Source organism: Podarcis cretensis (genome assembly GCF_951804945.1).
Source record: "Podarcis cretensis genome assembly, chromosome: 2".
Classification (NCBI taxonomy): Eukaryota; Metazoa; Chordata; class Lepidosauria; order Squamata; family Lacertidae; genus Podarcis; species Podarcis cretensis.
In genome coordinates this window covers 105,235,907-105,263,887 of record NC_137171.1, presented here as the reverse complement: position 1 = coordinate 105,263,887, position 27,981 = coordinate 105,235,907, and the positions used below count along the sequence as shown (strand labels likewise).

General features: G+C 44.9%; 1 protein-coding gene across 4 annotated transcripts in view; it reads right to left on the bottom strand.

Annotated features, from left to right (window-relative positions):
* Positions 1 to 5,168: 5,168 nt before the first annotated feature.
* The window catches only part of FHIT (fragile histidine triad diadenosine triphosphatase), a 1,061,423-nt gene continuing 1,038,610 nt past the window's right edge, over positions 5,169 to 27,981 (bottom strand). For all 4 annotated transcript variants that reach the window (XM_079964180.1, XM_079964181.1, XM_079964183.1 and 1 more), the window contains 2 exons: positions 18,386 to 18,496; positions 5,169 to 5,476 (listed from right to left, as the gene is read on the bottom strand). In XM_079964180.1, the coding sequence (XP_079820306.1) occupies positions 18,395 to 18,496 (102 nt within the window). In that variant the 3' untranslated portion in view covers positions 5,169 to 5,476; positions 18,386 to 18,394. The remainder of the gene's footprint in view (positions 5,477 to 18,385; positions 18,497 to 27,981) is intronic.

Sequence of the window (27,981 nt, the reverse complement as noted above, 5' to 3'; positions counted from 1 at the left end):
TGGCCAGTTTTTCTAGCCAGTTGAAACAGAAATCCTCACATTCTTTAATGCAGGACTAGAGGAAGGAAACAAATCATTCATCTGTGATAATCAAGAGCATCATTCTGCTGTCTTAGATACCTAAGGGATAGGCTGGCTGAACACTCACCAGCCATCAGAATTGCTCAGAGAACCCAATAAACAGAATAAAATAATGAGTTTGAAATCTATAAAGAGATAAAAAGGTACAAAACGAGAGTAATTGCAGTGATACACCAAGTTCTGGTTCACAATGTACAGCTATCTCAGAAGGCTGCACTGCACGATCTGAGAATTGCATGGTTGAGGAATAGCTCTTTGTGAATGTCAATATGAACTGATCTGACCCACACCTTCCGATGTTCAGATCCATCGGATTTCACAACTTCTTTGAATATTGCAGTGCAGCTCTTGTTTGTTGCAAGGAAAAAATAACTACAAAAGGAGAATTATCTGGATGCCAAGATCAAGGTTTAGAGCAAGTACTCTTTGGTGAGTGAACCCTAGCAGAGATTTAAAATAACAAAATATGCAGCAAAGCACCACATGGAAATATAGTCTGTTAGATTTTTAAAATATGCCCTTGTTTCCCTCTTCCCCTGGCATAGAAAAAGACAAAAAATTTGGTAAAGTTAAAAAATTGTTTACTTACAAACTCTCCAAAGGTCAGATTCATGTGCTTCAGAGGTTGCACAGGCAGTAAAACTTGGCTTAGTTAGAGTGGTGAAAGTTCTTAAATTATTGTCATGGGAACTCAAGAGAGGCTTGTTACAGTCATTTGGTCTGGGGTGCAGCAAGCAGCTCAGACCTCCTCACATGCTCAGCTTCTCAGCTAGATGGAGGGCGGGCAAAGGCTTGTATTACCTAGTCCCTCCCAAGGTGAATGGCTAAGCAGGACAGCTTACTCTATGGTCTTAACCCTTTCATGCATCGATTGAACTTAAGCATGCTGGTTATATGAGGCTGGTCATCCCACAGTTTTCACCTCAAAAAAAATAATGTGCATTTAAAATTCCTAATACGTTTGGAAATGCATAAGAACATAATAAGAGCTCACTGGATGAGGCCAATGGTCCATTTAGTCCAGCATCTTTTCCTCACAGTGGCCAGCCAGAAGCCTGTGGGAAGCCCGCAAGCAGGACATAAGTCCAGCTGTGCAGTGGGGGTAGAACATACAGTAGCCATTGCGACTAGTATCCTTCATGAATCTGTCCAATCCTCTTTTAAAGCCAAGCAAGTTGGTGGCCATCACTATCTCCTGTGGGAGTGAATTCCAGGGGGGAGTTTGGATTTGATCTCCCGCTTTATCACTACCCGAAGGGGTCTCAAAGCGGCTAACAATCTCCTTTCCTTCCTTCCCCACAACAAACACTCTGTGAGGTGAATGAGGCTGAGAGACTGGCCCAAGGTCACCCAGCAGCTGCATGTGGAGGAGCGGAGAAGCAAACCCGGTTCACCAGATTATGAGTCCACTGCTCTTAACCACTACACCACACTGGCTCCACAGTTCCAGAGTTTAACTGTGCTGTGTGAGAAGTACTTTATCTGTCCTGAATCTTCCAACATTCAGCTTCATCGGATGTCCCCAAGTCCTAGTGTTATGACGGGGAGGGGGGGGGGACTTTCTCTATCCACCTCCTCCATGCCACGCACAACTTTATCATGTCGCTTCTTAAACTCATAAGCCCCAAATGCTGAAGTTTTTCAGGCACCAATTCCTAAGCAGTTGTTTTTGCAACGACCACATCTGACAATATGTATTTAATGCAACTTTTCCTACTTAAAAAATAATAACAATCTCAGATTCTAGGCTGCATCAACAGAAGTATAGTTTCCAGATCAAGGGAAGTGATAGACCCACTGTATTCTGCCTTGGTCAGACCACACCTGGAATCCTTTGTCCAATTCTGGGCACCACAATTTAGGAAGGATGTTGACAAGCTGGAACGCATGCAGAGGAGGGCAACCAAGATGATCAAGGGCCTGGAAACCAAGCCTTATGAGGAACGGTTGAAGGAGCTAAGTATATTGAGGCTGGAAAGAGGAGATGGAGAAGAGATATGATAGCCACCTTCAAATATCTTAAGGGCTGTCACTTGGAGGAGGAAACATGCTTGTTTTCTCATTCTCTGGAGAATAGGACTTGAGGCAATGGCTTCAAGTTTTAAGGAGATTCCAGCTAAACATCAGGAAGTACTTTCTGACAGTAAGAGTTGTTAGACAGTGGTACAGATTCCCATTAGATGTGGTGGACACTCTTTCCTTGGAGTTTTGAAAGCAGTGTTTGGGTGGCCATCTGCCGTGCATGATCTAGTTGAGATTCCTGCATTGGAAGGGGTTGGACGAGATGGCCCATGGGGTCCCTTCCAACTCTACAATTCTATGATCCTCCAACCAGTCACCATTGTACACATAAATTAAAATGTGGTTCAGAGATGTGGAAATAGAATGGACTTGGGAATGCAAACACCAGGCTAGGACAGTTCAAGAAACTGACAAACTGGAACGTGTCCAGAGGAGGGCAACCAAAATGGTCAAAGGCCTGGAAACGATGCCTTATGAGGAACGGCTAAGGGAGCTGGGCATGTTTAGCCTGGAGAAGAGGAGGTTAAGGGGTTATATGATAGCCATGTTCAAATATATAAAAGGATGTCACATAGAGGAGGGAGAAAGGGTTTTCTGCTGCTCCAGAGAAGCGGACATGAAGCAATGGCTCCAAACTACAAGAAAGAAGATTCCACCTAAACATTAGGAAGAACTTCCTGACAGTAAAAGCTGTTCGACAGTGGAATTTGCTGCCAAGGAGTGTGGTGGAGTCTCCTTCTTTGGAGGTCTTTAAGCAGAGGCTTGACAACCATATGTCAGGAGTGCTCTGATGGTGTTTCCTGCTTGGCAGGGGGTTGGACTCGATGGCCCTTGTGGTCTCTTCCAACTCTATGATTCTATGATTCTATGACAACATGGGCTGCAAACAGAGCAATCCCTCCATCCTTACTGAGCCCTTTGTGGCAACGAAAAGAATCCTGCAGTTCACCTCTAAATTCCTCTGCTGCTTCATTGGTTGACCTTAAAAATGCTGCTGCTCCAGCTCACTACCTGCATTTCTTGTCCAGGCAGCCCAGCTCTGGAAACGCGGAAGAAAACTTCAGTGTGTGCAGTGACAGCCCTGTATTTAGAGCAGCAGGGTGCTCTCAATGGAGAGCGGAGAAATTGCAAAGAGGGGGTGATTTTTGAATTCACTTGAAATGACTCTGCGTTGCCCTTGATTAAGAGACGTGGTCTTTCCCTCCCCTGCGCCTCCTTCTGCTTCTCCACAGGAAGCCCGTTAACTACCCCAAGCAGCTTAAAGGCATGCCCGGCTTGATGGATGGGGGATCTGGAGCGTTGCCATGTTGGAGGCTTCTTTGTCTTTGTACAAGATTCTGCAAATCTGCCAAGTGGTGTCTGCTGCACGTCCCCCCAGCGTGAGCCTCCTCTTTCCAATGAGCACAATCGGCTAACACAGAGCTTTTGTTCCCAAATTAATGTTCAAAGCGGAGAAGTGACAACCGAGTTCACAAGAGCTCTTGCTTTGAGGAAGAGCTGATCATGGCTGGGCACTCGGAAGCTACGGCTTCTATTCTTCGCTCGTCTCTGGCCCTTGCGTGCGACTTCAAAGGAGGCGCCTTCTCGGTATTGTTCCGGCCAACTTTGCTTTGGGGAGTTGCAAACAGCACGCTAATTGTTCCCAGAGGGAATGCCGTTTCGCAATCTCCTCCCCACCTCTTTGAGATGCTTGTTTTTATCTCCCTAGCTCTATGTTAGCATTTCCATTATTGGTAGCGTGGCAACCCAAGAGGGGTCCTCCTGGATCCCTCTTTGTCACTAGAGGCCCTGGTGGTCTTCATAGCTAGGACCTCCTTCTACAGACTATGTCTACTAAAAGAACTGTCATCATCCCTGGATGGGGATAGTATGGCCACTGTGATTCTGGCCTTGGTTGTCCAGGCAGGAGCAACTTGTGGCCCTGTGAGTGCTGTGAAATAACTGAGACAACAGAAGTTGGGCAATATCTGGCCAATTCGTTATTGACCACATCGGTAAATGGAGCATGGGGCTGATAACCCCAAGGTTGCAGGTTCAATCCCCGTATGAGACAGCTGCATATTCCTGCATTACAGGGGGGTTGGACTACAAGATCCGACAATTCCATGATTCTATGATATCCTAAGGGTTTCTGTTTTCTGTCACCCGTCTTCTTTTCTTGCCCTATGATCTGCCTGCCAGCTTTTGAGTGGGAGAGAGAAAGCCTCTCACAAAGCCATCCCCCTGCCTTGCTTGCTAGTTCAGAGACAGCGAGAGAGACGCAGCCAGTTATTTGCTCTTAAGATGCGAGTTTCACTGTGCAAAAGTTCAAGAACATACGCTCGAGAGTTTTCCATATTTCGCCGTGCAGTTATTGAATGCAGGGGAGGCTCCCAGCTCCCAGAGTCTATTTGAAGTAGAAGTCATCAGCTTTCAACAATCCCGACGGTACGGCTGTGGATTTCTTTCAATAGATATTTCGCACTTAATATAAATATTCAGAAACAAAGATCCACACTCTCATGTGTTTGTTTTGCTGTGGGCTCTTAAGGCATCCCTGCTCTGCCTCTGCTGCCCTCTGCCTTTTCTGTTGTTGTTTCTTCTTCTTCTTCTTCACATTTGCGGACACCCTCAGAATGTTCTTTTTTTATTTGTTTACTTCACTGGGAAGAGGGGGAAAAAGTAGGGGGAAGGGTGAGGAAATTTACAGTTGGAAAAAGCTGTTCGAATACGCCCATTGTTGTGTGATCTCTGTCTCATCTTTGATATCAAATCTTATTTTTCATTTTGTAGAGAAATAAATAAGTCTAAATCTGCATGATCTCCAAATGTCCAGAGGGCCCCTTCCACAAATGGAAGGGCTCCCTTTGCTGGTGGATCAGAACTCAGCAGAGCCACCTGTTAGGGCAGGCATGGCTTGCTTTTGGACTTCCAGGTACTGTTGGATTTCAACTCCTGTCAATCCAAGCCAGTATGTCCAATGCTTATAGGTGATCAGAGCTGGAGACTTAAGAGTATCTGGAGGGCCACAACTTCACAATACCTAATAAAAAGGTATCTTTAAAAAAACAAAACCAGAGGAAGTATTTATTTTATTAATGCTTTATTTGTTTTTGGCCAAGGAACAGATTATTTTTATTTTTTATTTTCGTAGAAAATTAAAGCAACAACTTCAATGCATTTTGTGCGATATGCAAACTATCAAGCATCTTTGCCAAAACAACCCTTAGGTGAGGTTAATAAAGCATCCAGTGGAAGAATCCAGCATCTCTGCAGAATATATTGACATCTCTTGAGCTTTAGCTCCCAAAAAGACTGGGGTTTGCAGGGAGGGCCTCTGGTTTCCTCCATTGTCTTCTGCCTCAGCCAGACTTCGCCAAAGGTGCTTTGTTGCCTGATTAGACATAAAAAGAAGATGTTTTGTCAAATGCAGCAACGTTTTGTGCCTTACGTGAGCAAGACGAAAGCTATGAGATTAAGCAATCAGCTAGCTCTCATTAGCATTTATCCAAGAGAGAATCGTGATTGTGAAGGAAAAAAAGAAATCGGCAGGGTGTAGAAATGAGAGCTGGATTCAGAAATCTATGAATAGCAGGTTAATATGGAGTGCAGACATGCCTCTAGTCCACCCCCAAAGTTGTAGTCCACTGGCATCCCAACCTACATGTGAGTAGCTGAATGTGTGTAGGTGTCCATGCACTCAAGGGTCCCATTCTGCACAAGTGCCCCTTTGAAGGGTGGGTGGCCAGGTGTGAGGGATAACATCATGCATGTCAGGAAGTCAGACTAGCAGTTTCTGCTACACATAGATTATGCCTGAACTGTGTTGGTGTTGGTTCTTGATGCTCAGGCAGTCTTCAAGGAACCTGTGACCCTCCAGATATTGTTGGACTGGGCATTGCCCATGCTGGCTGGGACTGATGGATTTTCAACAACATTCAGAGAGCCACAGGTTCCCTTTCTTTCCCAGGATAACAACACAACAGAGTGGCCAGCGCTGGCAGTAGCAGCAGCCACTGGGAATCTGCCTAGGATTGTTGAAACTTTTGATTCCATTGAAACTTTTGAAAAACTTTACTTTTTAGACATCTTCTGTTGAAACCTTTGAATAACCATTGTGAGACTGACCTTTGACACCTATCTTGAACACATGGCTTGAAGTTCTGCGCCACTAGTCTGTTACATTGTATATATGAACTCTAATAGATTTATTTCTACCTTTTGAATGATACCATTATTCTATAAAGGTAAAGGTACCCCTGCCCGTCAGGGCCAGTCGTGACCGACTCTAGGGTTGCGCGCTCATCTCGCTCAAGAGGCCGGGAGCCGGCGCTGTCCGAAGACACTTCCAGGTCACATGGCCAGCGTGACGAAGCTGCATCTGGCGAGCCAGCACCAGTGCCGCACACGGAAACGCCGTTTACCTTCCCGCTATAAAGCGGTCCCTATTTATCTACTTGCACTTAGGGGTGCTTTCAAACTGCTAGGTTGGCAGGAGCTGGGACTGAACGACGGGAGCTCACCCCGCCGCGGGGATTCGAACCGCCAACCATACGATCAGCAAGTCCTAGGCACTGAGGTTTTACCCACAGCGCCACCCGCGTCCCTCCATTATTCTATAATATATGCTTTAACAGTTATTAGCTGACATGTTGTGCCTATATATCTGTGACTGGTTCTCATCACAACACATGGGTTTCTTTTTGGGATTGTTAGGCAGCTTGGCTTTCCATCATGCAATAGTTATGATATTACCACTTGCGGTTTCATCCTTGCAGAAAACGGGTAACTTGGTTACTGCAACCCCATCAGCTCTTTCGAATATACAAGCTGGTCCCACTGCCTGCCCGTTCACTATCTGAAAATTCACTTATCTGCATGTAAAGAATTATGCCCAGACCTTGCTAGAAGCTTTGCAGATTCAGATATCCCAACAGTTGGCTTCCTTACTTCCTTGTTTGTTTATGTTTTGCTGATGAACAGCAGCCATTTTCAGGAAGAAACCAGAGAGAGAGTGGTGAGATTGGATGAAACAGAGAGCAGGATAGAGCAGTCAAATCTGTCCCCACCCCCCTTTGTCTCTCTTTTGCTGATTGGTTTCTTCTTTCCATGGAGAGAGATCTGGCCAATCCAGCACCAGAAATATTTCCATAGGAAACAGTGGAAATCATAGACTTGTGAAGCCAACGTTAGCCTAACAAATGGTTCCCACAGAAAGCATTGTGAGGACCTGCATGCATGCTAAAGGGGTGTGGAATATCAGGCCTGTAGGCTAAATGCGGCCCTCCAAGTCTCTCAAAGTGGCCTTCAGGACTCCAACACACTCTCCAGCCACACCACACCCCAGCCTTGCTTTTCACGCTCCTTGATTGTTATCTATATATATTTATATAATAGGGAGCGGGTGGCGTTGTGGTCTAAACCACTGAGCCTCTTGGGCTTGCCGATCGGAAGGTCGGTGGTTCAAATCTGCATGACGGGGTTAGCTCCCGTTGCTCTGTCTCAGCTCCTGCCAACGTAGCAGTTCTAAAGCACACAAGCGTGAGTAGATAAATAGGCACTGCAGTGGGAAGGTAAATGGCATTTCCGTGCCCTCTGGCACTCGTCACGGTGTTCCATTGTGCCAGGAGCGGTTTAGTCATGTTGGCCACATGACCTGGAAAGCTGTCTGTGGACAAACACTGGCTCCCTTGGCCTGAAAAGCGAGATGAGCGCCACACCCCATAGTCACCTTTGACTGGACTTAACCGTCCAGGGGTCCTTTACCTTTCTTTTTCTTTTTTACCTTTTATGCTAATGTGTCTGTCTGCAATGTGGTTGTGGAAGGATCGGATTTGATGTGTTGGGCTTCCTGGAGTATGCGTTCTTTACCTTATACCATACTGGCCTGAATATAAGCTGCACTTTCCCCCCCAAATTCCAACCATGAAAAGTTAAGGTGCGGCTCAAATTCACAACCTTACAAAAACTGGCTTTTACGATATCGCTGCTGAAACAGACACATGGTAAAACGGAACAAAAAACGTTTTCTTGCCGATCTGCGAGCTTGAGTGCCTGCGGAATTATAGCAATTGAATAGCGATTTGCGATTTTAGCGATTGTACGGTAACTTTGGCGGGCTTACAAGATCAAAGGCTTAAATTGGCTGGGAGTTACAATTCTACCAACCGCAGTGATTTTCAGCCTGTAGCCCAATTTTAAGGGAGCGGCTTATATTCGGGTATTGTCCCCCCCCCCCCCAATTTTAAAGGTGTGGCTTATTTGCGGGTGCAGCTTACATTTGGTCCAATTGGTATATCTATATCTATTTGTTGTTGTTTAGTCGTTTAGTCGTGTCCGACTCTTTGTGACCCCATGGACCAGAGCACGCCAGACACTCCTGTCTTCCACTGCCTCCCGCAGTTTGGTCAAAGCCATGCTGGTAGCTTCGAGAACACTGTCCAACCATCTCGTCCTCTGTCGTCCCCTTCTCCTTGTGCCCTCAATCTTTCCCAGCATCAGGGTCTTTTCCAGGGAGTCTTCTCTTCTCATGAGGTGTCCAACGTATCGGAGCCTCAGCTTCAGGATCTGTCCTTCCAGTGAGCACTCAGGGCTGATTCCCTTCAGAATGGATAGGTTTGATCTTGTTGCAGTCCATGGGACTCTAAGAAGATCAAACCTATAGATAGATAGATGCAATGCCAGAGATATAAGACGAAAGGTACACTTTGATTGTCATGTTTGGAAGCTCTCCACTGAACAATTGTGTGCTCCTGTGTAGCTAATGTTATTGCATGTTCGTTGAGCTGGATTTGGGAGGGGAAAGCGGGAAGGTGGGATTTTACTCAGAGACACCACGGCAGAGAACTAAGCGTGACAGATATCAATGCTTCCCAGTCCTATGGGGAACAGAGTTCCCATACACATAACAGAATTTATTATTATTATTATCTGGGTAAAGTAATTGCATTTCTCTCTTACATGCTTATATTTTCTGCTTGAGATATGGATTTTCCCACCCACTCATCCCAACCTTCCTTTCCACCCACCACCTCACTTTCAGCATGTTCCTTGTAGAGTTTTTTAGTTTTCAAATAGCACTCATCACCCCCAGGTTCTGTTTGTCTACAAACCTTCTGCCAATATTATATTTCCCTGGAATTCACTTGAAAAGGAGGGGGTGGGAAAATATTACTCCTTATTTACTTGTTTCTTACTACTGTGAGAAAACTCATTTGAGAGAAGAGACCCATTCCTGAAATGTGATGCAGAGCTACTTTCCACTCACCACTTTCCATACTGTTTTTTTATTTTATTTAAAAAGTCCATCATTAAAACTGCTTACAGGAAGAAAACGCTTTGTCTCTGTTCTGTGCTACTGACAGATGTGGTTCTTGTTCTGTTTTGTTTATTAAGGTGACCTTCAGAAAACATATTTCTTCTGGAGCGAGCAGATTTGCTTTCTCATCTCTCGCAAAGGAGGAGATCCACACAGGAGTCAGCTGCCGCTGTTGCTGCTTCATAATTAATGGTTCTTACGGCTGGCTGAGTGGGTGATATAATGAATAGCACTTAAGGCTTGGAGTGTGTCAAAATCCACAGCTGATTACCAAAATGCGTATTTGTGCAAGGATTATATGCAAACAGTTCCTGAGTGCAGTCGCAGCCAGATCTCGCAGATCGATTGCATCTAGCAAGAGAGAGGCCCTTTGCGGCTCTGGCACAGGATGATGGTGTTCCCAAGGTCCTCCAAGGCGTTATTCTTCAAACCAGGGACATATGGTGCCAACCATGCCAGGAACACGTGTATGTGTGAAAGGTAACAGTCAAGCATCTTTCCCAAGGTGGACACACCTGGAAAAGCTCTGGAAGCTGAATTTAAGAAGTTAGGGGAACACCACCTATTTGTTAGAATTCCTGATCTATGACTGCAGTCATAGGATTGTTGTCTTTCACATGATGGTATATGTTTTGACTCCACAGAGTGGGAAGAGACAGGATGTTTGTGTTACTGTGTTCCATATAGTGGGACTATTGTCCTTTGTTCTTTTTCTCTTTGCTGTCTGATGCTAGAGAGAGAGGGAGCCATGATGCAGTGCTCCGTGTGTGTTTATATGTAAATAAAGTACAGTGGTACCTCGGGTTAAGTTCTTAATTTGTTCTGGAGGTCCATTCTTAACCTGAAGCACCACTTTAGCTAATGGGGCCTCCTGCTGCTGCCACGCTGCTGGAGCACGATTTCTGTTCTCATCCTGAAGCAAAGTTCTTAACCTGAGGTACTATTTCTGGGTTAGCAGAGTCTGTAACCTGAAGTGTCTGTAACCTGAAGCATCTGCAACCCGAGGTACCACTGTAGATCAGCCAAAATGCTGAGTTGCTGAGGTCTGTCATGCAAGATATGCAAACTCTGCAGATCCCTAAGTGTGCATTGGTTACTGTGATGTTTGGGCTGAAGAAAGCTTATGAACCTCCCGAACGATCGACCAGGAGGGAGGGAACATGCCAGCTGGGCATGTGTCTCTGCCAGGGTCCTACTCGAGTGTAGGCTGAACTCCTGCCACAATTCACATGGGCTACATTGAACCAATCCATTCAAAGGCTTGACTCTAATGTGGCACAACTGGAGTTCAGTACATGTACATCTCATCTCCCACATGCCTGCCCCTGCAAATATACTTTGGATGATTCTCCCAACTGTTTGGAGCAGATTGGATGGCTGCAGGAAACAGGAAGTTCCATTGTGTCAGCTGCTCAAGTGGAACGAAGCTTTTGGCTCTATAAAGTGCCCTGACAGATCAGAGTGAAATTTCTGTGTGTTTTTTTTTTTTTATTAAAAAAACTGCAGGAACATGAGAACATCAAAATGTTTATCTTGCTAATGAGATGCCTGATTCCCACAATGCTAGGAATCTGCACACATCTGAAAAGCGGTCTGCAGCTGTAAACGTGGCCTGTTAACTGCTGCCTTCTAAATGACCCTCTCATGCGAGCTTACCTTACACATCAGTTTGCACAACAGAAGTGCCAGCGCTGGCAATTACATGCCGCCTTATGGCTTAATGCATCATAAATATAATAGCTGCACATTTTGGCCGGATGAGAACTAGGTGGCAGCATCTGGCTTGCAACCAAGTTTTAAATGCCTTAAGTCCTACGTATCTTACAGCCTGATCCCCTAAACCCTAGTTGCTAAAGCAGCAGTTAATGGGATCTGGGTAGCAGTGTGAGCAAAAGATGGGCAGCTGAAACAGAGTTCTCTTTTCTCAAGGTAACATTTCTGCTGCCAGGAAATTTGAAGATCCATTACCAAGCATTGAGGAAATGAAAACTCAGTCCTCCTCCCCCTCCCCAAGCATGTTTGAATGTTGCATACACTGCCAGTGTCGCAGCTACCTACTGGATAGTATCTGTGACATCACTAGGGACCCAAACTTAAACTCCCTTGGTATACCCTTTTAATGTCTTAACAATGGTTTAATCGTTTGTCTCCTGCAAGCATAGACAAGCTCACCTAGCCCTGTGTGTGTGCACACATGTTTGAAGTACTGTACAATAGCAAAGCTTCCAAGCTTGATGCAACATTTTTCTTTAAAAGAAAAAGCTGAGTGTCAGGCATTGCCTGCTGGGTCATGCCAATTTTGTTGGAAGCCACCCAGTGTCATGTGACAAAGACACATGAGAGCAGAAGCAGCAAAGCAGGCTGGGAAGTGCTGGGACTTCCGGGTTGGCGCCATCGCTGAATGGCGGACTCCCTCCGAGCTCCGGAGGGAGCCTGCTCGGCAGGGGCTGGGTTCTACCGCGTCGGCGTTGCGGGGACCCTCAAAAACCATGGGCGCTGAAACCCATGGGCATGGTGACTCGGCGGGCACCGTTTGCGCCCCCGACTCACGAAGGAGCCTTTTTAAAGGCTTCGGAGTGGGTGCCGGGGGGTGGTGGTGCTATGAGTCCTCCGCTTCCCCTGCCGAGCGAATCCGCATGCCATTTGGCGGATAGCGCTGACTTCTTCTATTGAAAATTCAGATTAAAAGAACAACCCGTGAGTAATTGGAAACTGGACTTAAAAAGGGAAAAGATTTTAAATTTTAAATTCGGAGCGAGCGGGGGAGGTGCAAAAAGGAAGTCAGCCTCCCCCCTGTCGTAGAGGAGTTAAAGCAAAGGATTTAACAACTAAGATTGAGTGCTACCTAAGTTTGATAAAGTTATTAATTTCACGATGGAAAATTATAAGACTGGGCTGGAGGAGAAAAGTAGAACCTGAGCTAAAATGCAACCCCCCCCCCCCCCGGGAACCGGGAGCGGACCGTGAGAGTGCCGGGAGAGGAGAAACAGAGGCTTTGACAGCTGTCTAAGGAGCTGTCAAAGCTGAAGAATAAAAAAAAAGAGAACTTTGTTACGAGGACTTTGCCGGTTACATTTGTTACAAATTAGATATAAATTGTTTAAAACAAGGAATAACAAGCTATTTTGACTGTTGGGTGTGATCTGGAAGGAAACTGAGTTATTATAATCCCTCTAGAGGGGCTGTGGGACATTACAAGCATTGCTGGTATGGAATTTGAATTGGACTTTTTATCTCCTGGGAAACTGCAGAAATGGAACACTATTTTGTCTACAGAGGTCTCTACACTAAAGGAGACAATAGACTTATCTATTGAAGAATGGAAGGGACTTGACGTAAAGTTTTGTTCCTGAATAACAAAGCCTCTGTAGGGGATTTAGAAGCTTTTGGAATTGGAACATTTTTGCAGGAGAGCAGGAAAAGAAATTGGAGAAAAGTGAGGAGAGAGAATAATAAGAATAATATGAACAACAAGAATTGGATAAAGCTGGAAGTGGGTACATTTGGGACATCCAGATTTGAAAGGTCTAAAGAAATAAAATTGGAGTTTTTGCTCTTAAATATAGAGATCTGGATGGAAGAAATGGTCCTTTTTGAGATAAAGTCTTTCCAAGATTGGACGTTCGAAATTAAAGATGATCTAAAAGACGGCAAAGACTATTAAAAAGACGGCAAAGTGGACTTGGCAAGGATCTCGGCCTAGATGTGGGATCTCCAGGACGACAACAGGTATTGATGGACATTGGGGAACGCAATCGGAAAAGGGGGGAGGGAAATTTGGAATCCAAAGGGTGTTAAATTATACTTTATTCTTTTTTCTATTTTCTTTTAATTTAATTTGTTCTGCATATTTAAAAGGGGAACTCGTGGAAGGGAGCGAGGTCGATTTTTAGGGGAGGGAAAAACATTTTTAACATTGGGTTAATTGTAATAAGTTTAAAATTTGGGGTAAGAACTTGCTGAATTTATTTGAAGGAATTGGAATACAAGAGGGGGTGGGGAGGGGAAGTCCTGGAAGGATGTTAATGAAAATAAGGATATAAAACTTCTTTCTTTTTTCTTTTTTTTTCATTTTTCTGTTATATTTGAAAATGTTCAATAAATATTATTAAAAAAAAAAAGGAAGTGCTGGGACTGCACAGTTATTTGGGCCTACTAAAGTTATTCAGGCCTAACTGCTAACTGTTGAGTCACTCTGACATGTGACTTAGCAGCCAGTTTCTCTCTGTGCTCTCTGTAAGATGTGAGAGTCTGTCTGCTTCAGTTGTGAACAGAGTATGTAATCTCAGTCAAACTGTTTGGAACCACGTTGTTTATAATGAAGTTTATTTTAACTCAGTAAAGCTTTTATTCAATTAAAAACTCTGCGTTATTAATTTACGCTGCACATCACCCAGAGTGGCTGGGGTAGCCCAGCCAGATGGGCGGGGTATAAATAAGAAATTATTATTATTATTATTATTATTATTATTATTATTATTATTATGGCCTATCTATTCCAGTTTCCTGTTCTCACAGTAGCCAATCAGCTGAGTAATGTCAGAAAGCAGGAAAAAGACTTATTTGTTGCTCCCAAAGCAATAGCTGCCCCCCCTCTCCAACTTAATCTGCTAGGTACCCATCTTTCATAGATGATTTGCAACGTTCCTGTCATGCAGTTCTGACGCTGACTCAGAGCAAGTTATCTTCCCATACAGTTATTGGCCTTAGAGGGTCAGCTCAACAGGGCCAGATTAGCCGGCCAATTGTGCCACTTATTTAACAAGCTTTCGCTGTGAACAATGGGATCACAAAATGAGAAATCACATTGTAATTATATATATATATATATATATATATCCCAAACCTTCTCTCAATTGCAATTTCTCTTTCCTCCCATTAACACATTCAAGCGCCAGCACTTACAAAGCCTTCCAGGTCAAGAAGGTCTTGAGGAACTGCAGATTGCTTTCTTTTCCATTAATATGAGCAACGGGGGAGGGGGGAGTCATTTGAATATAATAAAGAAGCACTTAATTCTCCCATTTTTTCCCTCTCTGTAAAGCCCTGCATGTGCAATTTGTGCCAACGCTGATTCTGAATTTTATAGTGATGTACTATAGCCCATCGCTAGTGGTGTTCATTGCAAGAGATGGACTGAAACCAGTTTTAGTCTGGGGGGTCAGAAGTGGTATCTTAGGCTAGGCAGACATGGGGAAAGACACCAGAAACCGCAGGGCCTTGGGCTTATCCACACTTAAAGGTAAAGGTAAAGGGACCCCTGACCGTTAGGTCCAGTCGTGACCCACTCTGGGGTTGCAGCGCTCATCTCGCTTTATTGGCCGAGGGAGCTGGCGTACAGCTTCCGGGTCATGTGGCCAGCATGACTAAGCTGCTTCTGGCGAACCAGAGCAGTGCACGGAAACGCCGTTTACCTTCCCGCTGGAGTGGTACCTATTTATCTACTTGCACTTTGACATGCTTTCGAACTGCTAGGTTGGCAGGAACTGGGACCGAGCAACGGGAGCTCACCCCATTGCAGGGATTTGAACCGCCGACCTTCTGATCGGCAAGTCCTAGGCTCTGTGGTTTAGCTTTCTGTAAAAGGTAGCACTCAGATATGGAGCTTTAAAGGGCAAACTTGTGCCTGGGAAAAGTGGGGCAAAATTTAAGTATGGATAAGCCCTGTGTTTTGTTCTCTCCAATACCTTCACCGTCCAAAGCAGCTGCCCTCCAGAAGCTTTAGCAACAACCAATGAAAGAGGGCAGAGATGGGGGAAATCACAGGGTGAGGACCCCTGGCAACAAAGGAGGAAGGAATCCTGGCTGAAACATTTAGTTGCAAAGTCAGCTATGACCCTTTTCTAAGCAGGCTTCATGCTGCACAGTTTAGAATCATGTGCATTATTCTCTCAACGTAGGATGTTCCCTTGCTTGGCTTAGGCCACATTCACGCCATACATTTAAAGCATGATGATAGCACGGCTTCCTCCAAAGAATTCTGGGATCTGTAGTTTGTTAAGGGGGCTGAGAGTTGCTAGGAGACACCTCTATCCCCTCACAGAACTACAATTCTACAAAGTGGTTTTAACGATTAATCCCTCTTCCCAGCAAACTCTGAAAATCATAGTTCTGTGAGGGTCATTTGGGCTTCCAAAGGTAGAGATGGATATAGAATAGGCATAGGCAAATTCGGCCCTCAAGATGTTTTGGGACTACAACTCCCATCATCCCTGACCACTGGTCCTGTTGGCTAGGGATCATCGGAGTTGTAGCCAAAAACATCTGGAGGGCCGTGTTTGCCTATGCCTTATCTAGAAACACCCAAAGCTATGTACCTGCTTCTTCAGAACTTCTTCCAGAACAGGAAAATGACCTATTTCCTGAACTTTTCTCTCTCTCACAACCAGGATTCTCATCCAACCCACCACTGTCCCCCAGTTCCTGCACAGCCATAACTATTCGCTTTGGAAAGTCACTTTGAGCTTCCTATTTATTTATTTATTTTTTAAGCAGCTGACTATACAGTAACAACTGATTTCAGATGTTATGGAGAAACAACGTTGTGTGTCGTCAGCATGCTGATGCCACCACGTTCCAAATCCCTTAATGACTGCTCCCAGTGACTTCATGTAACTGTGAAATGGTATTGAGGGTAATACTGAGCAAGCATGGTGTAGTGGTTAACATGCTGGAGTAGGACCTGGGAGACCAGGGTTCAAATCTCTGCTTGGCCATGATGCTCACTGTCTCTCAGCCCAACCTACTTCACAGTGCTGTGGTGGGGATTAAATGAGGAGAATCATGTACACTACCTTGAGCTCATTGGAGGAAAAAGGTGGGGTATAAATGATGATGATCATGATGATGATGATGTCAGGGACTGGACTGAGGGGGATGAGACTGAAGAGGAATGGTGGAGACAGAACTTTCCAGGGAACTTTCCAGGGAAGAGGAAGTATTGAATTACAGCAGTGGTTTGAGGAAGGTCACAGCTCAGAGACAGGTGAACAGAAGAGTTGGGAGAGGAGAAGGGGGAGACAGAGACAGAGCAGCCAGCTGACACGTTATCACTGGAGAGCATTTCTGACCCACCCACCCTTCTCCCAGAACCCAGCGTGCATTGAAAGTGGAAGAGCAAAGGAATCAAAGACAATTAGCCTCTGGCGGACGCCGTAAGGGGCAGTGCTTTTGCTAGGATGAGAGCGGGAGAAGCTCACTTGGAGCAATGCCATTAACCTAGTAGCAGCATACAGAGACCTCTCACTGTGATTACAGTGGTACCTCAGGTTAAATACTTAATTCATTCCGGAGGTCCATTCTTAACCTGAAACTGTTCTTAACCTGAAGCACTGCGCTGCTGGAGCACAATTTCTGTTCTCATCCTGAAGCAAAGTTCTTAACCCGAGGTATTATTTCTGGGTTAGCGGAGTCTGTAACCTGAAGTGTCTGCAACCTGAAACGTATGTAACCTGAGGTATCACTGTACTGAATGAAAACTCAGTAAGAGCCTCCTTGTCTACTTTCTTGGCTGTCTGCTGCAAGAGGGGAGGGGGGATCGGAATTCACTGAAACCTGAGAAATAATAACAATGTGACCTGAGGAAGCCAATAGCAAAATTGCTAGGGGGCCAAAGAACACTCCTCCTGTGCTACTCTTTGGCCCCAACCCTGGAGGCAGGAAAGAAATGACTGTCTTCAGTACCCATCCCACAGAGCTGATCCAGAAGGACACCATGGCTGTTGACTTTTAAAACTGCCGAGAGACGGAGGAGAAGGTGTAAGGTTGCACTCCCCTTGACTCTCATCTCTCTTGATAAAGGGTACCCCAGTGGCTATATTTAATTAGCCACGAGTGATGGGAACTGCCGTAACCAGAGCACTGAGATCATTCTGGAAGCATGCATGTTGCAGCAGGAGTTTGAGGGGTCCGCCAGTCTGCCCTCAAGGGACAATAACCTTTGGAGAACCCTGGCATATTCCACTGGAGAGTGCATACATTATGAGAGGGGGAGCAACAGTGCGCAAAGAGTCGTCTAATGAAGAGGGTTCAACAAACTGAAGAATACCAAATGGCTCAGGACATGCTGCCGATGTTCTGGACTCTGCAGCAAAACAGGCAAATGGCTCGTGAAATTTAGCCAGAGGATCCTCCTAAATTGGACAGTCAAAAACGAAACCACCCTGGTGATACATTTATCACCCCCTCTTTTGGGGCTTCCTTGAAGAAGAAATATGAAATGTCTTGAAAAGTGCCAGAGAAATGAAAGAACAGCCCGGCTGTCATCATTTCTCTGTCCATCTCACTGCATCACAGACTGGTCTCAGGGGGCCAATCCGTTTCTATAGGATAGTCTGCCCTTTGGGTCCAAAGGAAGGACATGAAAGTGATACACTTTTCAGAGGCCTTGCTGACGAACGGCCTTGCTTTTTAAAATGTCATTCTTTTCCGGAGCAGAGCGCTGAACTTTTCAGCGGGTCTGTTCTGAAAGTGGGAATCAAAATGAAGATTTCAGAGATGGGAAACCCATTAAACGAAAGCTGGCGTGGTGGCGGTGATGCCAGAGCAACAGCCCTACGACAAAAACTCGAAGTCACAGGGTGTGATGATATCACAGCGCAAGGGTTGGCATGTTCTGTCATGGCAGAAAGCCTGGGGATGGAGAGGTGCAGTATCTCACACAGGGCCAGACCCAAGACATTTTGCTGCCTGAGGCAAAGGACAGTTTCATGTACAGAACCAGCCAGGCTAACACTCAACACTAGTTGAAGGGGAACAGGCAGGCTGCATAACACATCTATTTCCATCTTCCATACCTTACTGTATATGAGGGGGATTGGGGAAAAGGCCAAGGCAAAAGGGTGAAAATCATGTGAGCTGCTGTCTCATTAGAGCATCTCACATGATCCACCTGCAGAATCCTAGGGATTGTAACCTTATAATTCTGGGATATGTAAGGTGCTGTATAAACAAAAGGTTTACACCAGTCCTCGCCTGGATAATTACCTCATGTTTTCACTTAAAATACTTCTCGAGGCTTGCTGCTTCCACGGCCATTTCGTTGTCAGATCTCCACTTGCTGGGGGAATCCTCCGCTTCTTTATCGTGATGCTGGAGCTGGGGAGGGGAGGGATGGCAAGATGAAGAATAAGGTTAATTGGTGCTACCTGGAGACTCCTTTTCAAGGACATTGCAGGTAGGGATGGTAGCAGAACTGGACGAGAGGCGCGAGGGTCTGCAAATGTTATGAAGAGGGATGAGCAGATTGCCCACTCGGTTCCATAACAGTTCTATCCCTTCTTTCCTCCGGTTTTCTATTCCTCTCAAGCACTCCTTCCCCGGCAACAACCAGCAATTATTATTTGGCTACTGACCAACTCTCACACCTCATTGGGCACCTCATCTGTCAGATATCTTGCTCACGGGCACGGGTCATGCCATTTTGGCTAAACAAGCAATGGGGTTCATGCACAAGAAGGAATGAATATCGTTCCATAAATTCGATCTCGTTCCTTACTCCAGTGGAAGACAGAAGTGCCTGGCGTGCTCTGGTCCATGGGGTCACGAAGAGTTGGACATGACTAAATGACTAAACAACAACAGCAACCAGCTTGCCTTCAGTTCCCTTGCATCTTAGCAATGTATACACATTTCAATAATAATTTATAATAATAATTTATTATTTCTAACCCCCCCCCCGAACTTCAGGCACAGGAACTGAACGTGGCCCTCAAAGTCTTTCCACCTGGCCCTCAGGCCACACCCCTCACCAGGCCTGTTCCACACCCTTCCCAAGTTTTCTAGTTTTCCACATCAGTTTGCTTTTTTAAAAGCCTTCATGAAGATTTATCAGCACATTCGTGTCAATTTTGTCAAATTTAAACAGCTTTGTGTGCAGTTTTGCCTCATATACAGTTTTGCAAAGCATGTTTTCCTAATGTTTTTTATTTTCCCTGGCCCAAGATCCCCACCAGGGATCGATGCTGCTGAAAATGGCCTGGCCTGCCCTCCACAGACTGGCAGCTGAGTCTGGGAGCTGCTTGCTTTATTGAATTTCCCATAATTCCCTGAAGAACCTGACATAGCATCAGTCTGCAGCACTGTGGAAAATTTGAAGTGTTGACCTGTGGCCCACCAGTGTAAGGAGGGGGCGACCTTTGCAGAGGAACCTTTGAACCCAGCGCTGGCCTTATAGTCCTTTCCTTCCCCTGTGATATCCAGGTATGTTGAAGCATCTCAGAACACACATCAAAGCCACATCCAGCCCTAAATTTGGGAGGCGGCAGTAATAGTGTACATTTCTGAAATGTGCCGTTCTTGCTGTAAAGAATGAGAAGCAGAGATACACACACACACACACACAGAGAGAGAGAGAGAGAGAGAGAGAGAGAGAGAGAGACCCTCTTCATCTGAATCAGTTATTCAACCGCATTGTGCCTTCCTCAAGGGCTTGCAGCCTGAAAGAAGACGAGAAAAGTATGCCATTCTGTAGCACTCTTGATTTTAATAAAATAACACGAGACCCCATTGTCAGCTGGGGTAGAATGTCACACTGGGAGACAACGGGTGAGGAAATGAATCCCTTTCCCCCCTTCTTTTTTGCAAAAAGAAATATTCAAGAAGCCTCACTGTTTATAAGAGATCAAAAGTGACAGTCGGTGCTTATTCTGCTCAAGCTAAAAGAGGAGGGTAATTAATCAGGAAACTCAAGAAGTCAGACCTCAGTAAGCATCTGCTCAAAGAAGGGCCCATCTTGGAAAGAGTGTGTTTATATATTTGTGCTGTGTGGCAAGGAAATACAGTAGGCTGGTTAATATATAGATATATATGTGTGTGTGTGTGTGTGTGTGTGTGTGTGTGTACTTTCAGATTGCTCAGCACTTTGTATGCAGCTTTGATTTCCAGACTTGAATGGTTGGAGGAGACCTTGTATTATTTATTTATCCATCCAATTTATATACTGCTTTTCTGATCATATTGCTACCAAAGTGGCTGACAGTCACAATTTAAAACCCGGAACTGCCTCATGCAATCAGGAGATGAAAAACATGAAGGGCGAGTTCAAACAATAACAACCAGATGAAGCCCTGGGTGAAAATATACATTTAACTGATGTGCTGTGGGTTAAACCACAGAGCCTAGGACTCGCCAATCAGAAGGTCAGCAGTTCGAATCCCCATGACGGGATGAGCTCCCGTTGCTCGGTCCCTGCTCCTGCCAACCTAGCAGTTCGAAAGCACGTCAAAGTGCAAGTAGATAAATAGGTACCACTCCGGCGGGAAGGTAAATGGTGTTTCTGTGCGCTGCTCTGGTTCGCCAGAAGCAGTTTAGTCATGCTGGCCACATGACCTGGAAGCTGTACGCCGGCTCCCTTGGCCCAGTAAAGCCAGATGAGCGCCGCAACCCCAGAGTTGGCCACGACTGGACCTAATGGTCAGGGGTCCCTTTACCTTTACCTGAAAGCACCTAAGAGTTGCCACAGGTCTTACCTGGGGCAAGGTGAGTCCCCTTATTGGGGCTCACTAGCTTCATCCCAAGACCACATCAGTCTTGATCAGCTCAGTCCCCAACGCAGACATCAGACAATGGGGAGCTTCTGATTCTGTTCTTATTTAATATGGGAGCATCTATATGCATCATGAATGGCTGCAGGATCACGTATTCTACCAAGTGGCTACTTTCACTCCATCCAGATGCAAATTTATAGCTACTATGTGGGTTGGTGGGTGACATCCAACACTTGGAAGCAGAGAACACCATTCCTATCCTCTGCACCACATTTCCACATCCGTCTACAATTTGTTAAAGTCCTTATGGAATATCATCAGCACTCTACTGCATATTACTAGTGCTCAATATACACATTTTTGTTCACAATTTTGCCAAGATATATACCATATTTTTTCCGTGTATAAGATGATGTTTTTATTATTATTATTATTATAATTTAATGGGGGTCCTCTTATACACGGATAATACATAGGGGGGGACGGGCGATTGGTTGCAGCCGTGAGCAGGAGATTGTCAGTGGTGATTGTGCGGGTGATTTCTGGGTGCAGCAAGGGCTGTTGGCGATTGGCTGCCACTGCGACAATTGGGTGGGCAATTGGCGGCTTCTGGCGGCGATTGGTCAGACGATTGGTGGCTTTGGTGACGTGTGCTATTGGTAGCGTCGGTCAGGTGGGTGAGAGATTTTCGTCAACCCCCCCCCCCCCCGAAAAAAAAGCTCAACAACTCTGGGCAACCTTATACACAGGGGGGAAAAATATGGTGGGTGGGTGGGTGTATTCTGCCTTTCCTTCCAAAATAGCACTTTTGCAAGCCATTTCCCCTAACACAATGAATTTTAATACATCGTTTTAACAAATGTACCGGTAAGTAGGAGAATTCAATGTAGAACTACGTTAAAGTTCCTTAGCTGTGTACAAGTTGCACTTGCGGAATGGCTTGTGCTGGCTGAATAGGTTACACAAGAGAAAGGCATAGGGAGCGAGGATGGTTCTTGTGGCTGGTTATGCAACAGATTGCTACAGCCCCCATACTTCCTGCTGCGCAACTGGTTGCACAGCAATCTTCCGCTAGCACAGCTGTTGCATGGGATTTCATACTGCACAAACATTATTTTCAGCTTTAACCTCATGCAGCAGAGAACGCTGAACCTGGCCCTGCAAATTCATGCACACTTTCTCCTAAGAAACATGTTTTTGTAGAGATTTTTTTTTTGGGTTGCAGAACTGCATCACAGAACTCCCAGAAGTGTGGGTGCATTTCAGCATTGGTGTGCCATTCCACAAAGTGTGAATTAGGCAAACTATACCCTGTCACTATAGGAAAGGATTGGTCCTTAATATTAGGATTAATCTGTAATCTTATTCAGACATGCAGAGCCCCCACTTGACAGTGCAGCATTCACACGCTTGTGAATCCGAACTACTTTTAACCCTGTGGCCCCATGAACTGAACACCTCCTGCAAATCGGTTATCCATCTTTCCAGACAGATCTGCTTTATATGAACCTTGACAGCACAAGTTCCTCCAAAACTGTGATGAGGTGCCCACAGAAGAAATGGGAAACACCACAGTCATAATTATAGCAGGCGGCTGGGTAGTGAAACTCAGGATAGCAGACTCTTTCTGTAGGGCGCAACACCAAGTTTAAAAATCAATTACCATCCCTACAGAGCAGTCTTAGCATCATCAAAGATTGATTGCATTTAAAGGTTAACAGCAGTGTGCCTAAAAGAAGAAGAGAAATTATATTGGGCTTAGATTTTCATTTTGAAAACACAGTCCTTTTTTTGTAAAGAAAAAGGCCATTTTCATCCTTCCAGATTCCCAGATATTAGCTGAGGTGTAGAACTGGGATGAGGGAATTGAAAAATACCATTAGCATTCACCACTGCTTATTTTGTTCCGCCAAGTTAAAACAAACCAACATATGTCAAATTGCCATTCCATAGAACTCAGCCTCCCTTTTCCCCAAGTTGTAAATCCACCTATAATCTCTTTGAAATCTCGCTTTAGAAGGAGCATGGTGCATTGAATGAGACAGGCAGAGAAAGCTCGCATCAAGTTATTTAAAAAGAAAAGGAACCTGCGTCCCTATATCAAGTTCTGTACCGTATTTTTCGCCCCATAGGACGCACGGCCCTATAGGACGCACCTAGGTTTTTTTGGGGGGGGGAATAAAGATAAAATATATATTTCCCCCCCAGGCACGGGGCTGGCACGGGGGAAGCCTGAGCTTCCCCCCGACCCCAGCCCCCAGAAGAGCCTGCTATCCGCAAGCCTAGGGAGCCGCGCCGGTCTCCCCAGGCTTGCGGACAGCCGTGCGAAGCCCGGGCACGCTGAGGCTTCCTAATGCAGGCAGCTCTGCGCAACCCTCTGGAGCCCGGCGAGGCTTCGCGCCTCCCGGGGTCCGCGCAGCTTCAGCGAAAGCCTGTATTCGCCCCATAGGACGCACCCACATTTCCCCTTTATTTTTGGAGGGGGAAAAGTGTGTTCTATAGGGCGAAAAATATGGTATATTGTCTATAAACTTAAAAATCTAAAGGCAGGCAATAACTATTTAATATAGGGATGTTGAACCTCCAGGCCATAAGGGCAAATGCAGCCCTTTCTCATTCCCTTCTGACACCACGCTGCACCTTCATGATCTCCACTGGTTCTCCACTCTTGTCTTTGGCTCAACCTCCATTTACAGATGGATGAGCCAAGGGGGTGGGTTTTTCTATAGCCATATCCACAATGGCATCTGAAACCAGAAACTATTCTTGTCCTGTGAAAGATATATGATCTATTAATCATACCCTGGACCGTGCCATGACTTCCTGGACCTAGAAAACTCAAACCCCAAAACAAAACAAAACAAAATCAGGGAAACAGCTTTAAACAACAAGGGGAAAATATATGATTTGAATCGACAACATACAACAAAGAAACCGGGTGTGCCTAACAAATCCAATGCATGGTGGGATTATTCCCAGTTTAGCCTGTTGCACCATCTGTGATCTCTCCTGAAAAGAGATAGCCTAACCACAGTTATCCATGAACTCACAAAATTGCACTTAGATCACTGCAAAGTGTTACAAGAGGGGCGCCCCTTGAAGATGGGACAGAAATTGCAGATATAGCTGGAAGCCAGCAATATTTGTTGGAACATAGGGAGCCGCCTTATACCCTGTCAAACCATTACAGTAATCCATTTGGCATTTCAGGTAGGGGATTTTCCCCTGCCCTACCTGGGCATGCTGGGGGATTGAATCACTGAGCCTTTCCCAATGTAGGGGAAAGAACTCTTAGTGTTAGCAAGGTGATGGCCTTGTGTGCCTTCAGCCCATACTCCGCCACATCCCTCGCAAGTGTTGGGAAAGGAAAAGAAAAATCTCCACTAGCTGCTGGTCTGTGATTGAACACAAGCACAACCCAATGAGCAGCTGCTTACATGAAAGAATGAATGGATGAATCTTTATTTGAGTCAGCCATCGGCCATAGCAATAAATCAGCAATACAATATACAAATAATAAAAATAGTCAAATAGTGGATCTTATTCTGATTGCCCCAGCTAAAAACCTGGCAACCTTTGCTGTCACATACTCATCTTGATCTGCCAAGGGAAAGGACACTGTGGCAGTGGTTGGGCGACCCGGAATGGACAATAAAAGAGGGGTGGTAATCTCATTCCTCAAATCTTTATAAAGAGTGCAAGCCAGAAGGGCGTGCGCCACCGATTCGGTACTGCCATCTCCACAGGGACATAAGCATTTTTTGTGTGGAATCTTTTGGAATCGCCCCTCAAGTACAGATGAGGGCAATACATTCAATCTTGCAAGAGTAAAAGCGAGTCTATATTTTAGAATTGCTAGGTTATGCAGATAGGGTGCCAGAGAGTCAAAATGGGAAGGTGGAAAATAGTCATACCATGGGCAAAATTTCCTTATTGTCGCCAAGTTGTTCTGACGCTTGATATCATTTAGGTGTTGACAAATTAGACTGTTTGCTTTACTAAAACCCAAAGTGAGTAGCTGTTGTGATGATAAACCACAAGAGTGAAGTTTTTGATAGACAAGATGCCCTATGCATCTTGTGACCGAAGAATCCCTGCCCCCACACCAACATGTCATGATATATTATACATGGAGTATCCCTAGATATTGTGAGGGGTGGAGGAAAGGAAGGAGGTTCAGGGCTGTCATTTTCACCTGCATCTGCTGTAGTGTCAAGCTTTCCACACCCTGACACACAAAATTGGTAGCATTTAGCTTGGTGTCCCTTGCAGCCCAACACGTGTATTTACTCTTTTCTGGACTTTCTCCTTTAAGTCCTGCACTTCGCTGAAGACAGAACCTCAGTTCTAAAAGTGTGAGGCCTGTTGTCTTCCATAACTTGCTTGCCGATTCATTCTACACACCGTTGTAACCCCGTTACATAAAACAGCAGCCAAAACGACAGTTGCTCCTCTCGCTCAACCATTTTCCAGTTGCATAGAATTTATATGATGAAATTTGCATTCATTTTAAGCCCCTCCCTAAGTGCTGGAGGCAGAAGTTGCCAATGTTACACACTGAGCCTTTTTACCCTTACTTCCCCCGCCCCACAAAAAATAAAAAATATCCCCTTTTAATAATGTTACAAGATGGATTTATAACATACCTGGAGCTAATATCAAAATGAAAATGAGTTTTCTGCCAGTGGAACAACAATAATGTGGTTAATTTGCCTACAGCTATTGGATCATATACGCCTTGCTACGGTTGGAATTGGCTTTCTAATGTAACATCGCCGCCTAAGCAGGATGAAATCTGCGTAGGAAAATGTAAAAAGGGCACAGCACTATAGCTAGCAGCAAAATTGGGATCTGGAAAAACACAGCACAAATAAAAAGGGTGGGTGGATGGGCAGAATATGAAGATATGCTAATAATCCCAGTTTATTGGTCAACAAACAATATATGAGAACACAGATGGCTTGGTTTCAGCCGTTGCATTTTCACTCCTGAAGTTTGCCTGTCAATAAGAGCTATGTGAACAACAGGGCGGCTTGCAGAGATGCAAAGTTGCACTGAGACAAGTTTTCATTGTTTAGAGGGAAAATGTATCCCACTTTTTAAAATGAAAACGCAAACTGGCTCCCAACGTAACCCAGAAACAATGCGAACACTACTTAGGAACTGTGGTATCGAGTTGTCTATAAATTACTGAAATCAATAAATGCAAAACCATTGACAAATAGATCAATGCAAAAATGTCGAAGAGCAGTGGGAAACTGTGGGTTGTATCATACATCCTCTGTGCAGCATACATCCTCTGGCACTATGGAACTTCTCCCTCCTTCCCTCATTAACCATAGTTTATTAAGCCAGAGTTCCTCATTTCATCCTTACTGGTGAGCCTGGCTTCTTTTCCAGGTTTGGCACAAAGCCAACATTAACAAGAATTCTCTAGTTTGGAAGTAACAGGGAACTCATACAAGATGGGATTTGTGCTGCACAAAGTGAGGAAGAGAGCCCTAAAAGATTATGCTAGTTCTGGTCCTGATGCTAGTTCATGATTTCTCAAACCATGGTTTATGAACCTTGGGATGATCATCTGATCCAGGCCAATGTGAGAAGTGTTGTAATTCAAGGGGTTGTTCACCACCAAGGAGAGGTGAATATCTGAAAAAGAAGGGAAGGTCAGAAGTTCCTGGTTCTACAGACAGGCAGGGGTGTGTGGCATGGGAAGGCAAAAATCAGTACCTTGCAGAGTGGTTAGTGTTCCTGCAGCTGCGGTCAAAACATCTGACTTGTCTCAGCAAGTTCCATAATTTTATAGCAGAGCTAGGCAGTCATTGACTAGAGACCTCGCCTACCCCCTGCCAAGTTGTCCCAGCAGATTGTTTCCCCCTGCCCCAAGAGCCCCCATTTCCCCACCTTTGTATTTATTTAAATATCTCAAACAAGCAAGGCCTCTTTTCGCAGAAGCGAAAAGAAGGGAATTTTGCACATCCCTAGTTGTGTGAAGCCTGGGACACCCAAAAGTCTTGTACAATAACAGCATCAGTCGGGGTATTGTTATAAAACACAAGAGCAGGTTCTCCATGTCTAAGTGGACCACTCTAAAGCCCACTCCAGTTTATAAAACCTCTTAGTGCTGTCTGCTCCATGGTAGGGAACTCTCGAGCTAAGAAGTGAAGCCAGATGTTTCCCACAGCTGCCTGGCTGGAGCCTGGACCTAAAATGCCTTATATGAGCATTCATCTACTCACTGGGCCATCTGGAGAATTCTGCATCTTCCAAAATTATGCAGCCAATCATGTTTCTGATCTATATGAAATAAAGTCTCCTAATCTAATATAATCTGCTGAATATGCAGACTCCGTTCTTTGAATGGTATATATCTCAGATCTTGACAAAATTCCATTTTGGCTCCAGCTAAGATGATATTCTTGGAAAGGAAAGATTAGCTTGGCAAAGTGCTTCCAAACATTTGTAGCAGTGTTATCTGCACCAGAGGATATATCCAGAGGAGAACACGTATAATACCTGGATGCCCTCCAAGCATGCTTTAACTGAGTTGGGCTCATAACAAACTTGGACGGTACAGTCAAATCCCAATGTCATCTTACAGAAGTGTGGGGAAGACATTAAGCAGAAAGCGTACGTTTCTGGTAAGTGCAAATGTGCAGCACCACACAATATCTGGGCAAATGATGGCATCCCCACAGCATACAATGGGCAGAACGTTACACTTCCCGTGCACAGTTCATTAACACGCTTCTTTGGCACATTCGTTTTTTTAAAAAAATAATTTTTATGAACAGACCAATCAAATCAAATCAAATCACATAAATTCCAAATTACAAAGCCGAAATTTAATTTTTGTTGTTGGGGGTACCCATATTTCAAGTTCCGAAAGGGATCCAATCCTCTTCTTGTTGCTGCTGCTTTAATGTCCACAAATCTGTCCAAATAGTGTTCACCCTTCTATCCAATCCTTTCTTGTTATTTTTCACATCTCTTCTTGTTATTTTCATATATTTTTCCTTTCTCTTTGTGACCTCTGTTAGTCTCCACAAGCAGGTTAAAACAAATTGTAATCCTGTGTGGGTTTTTGCTCGTTAA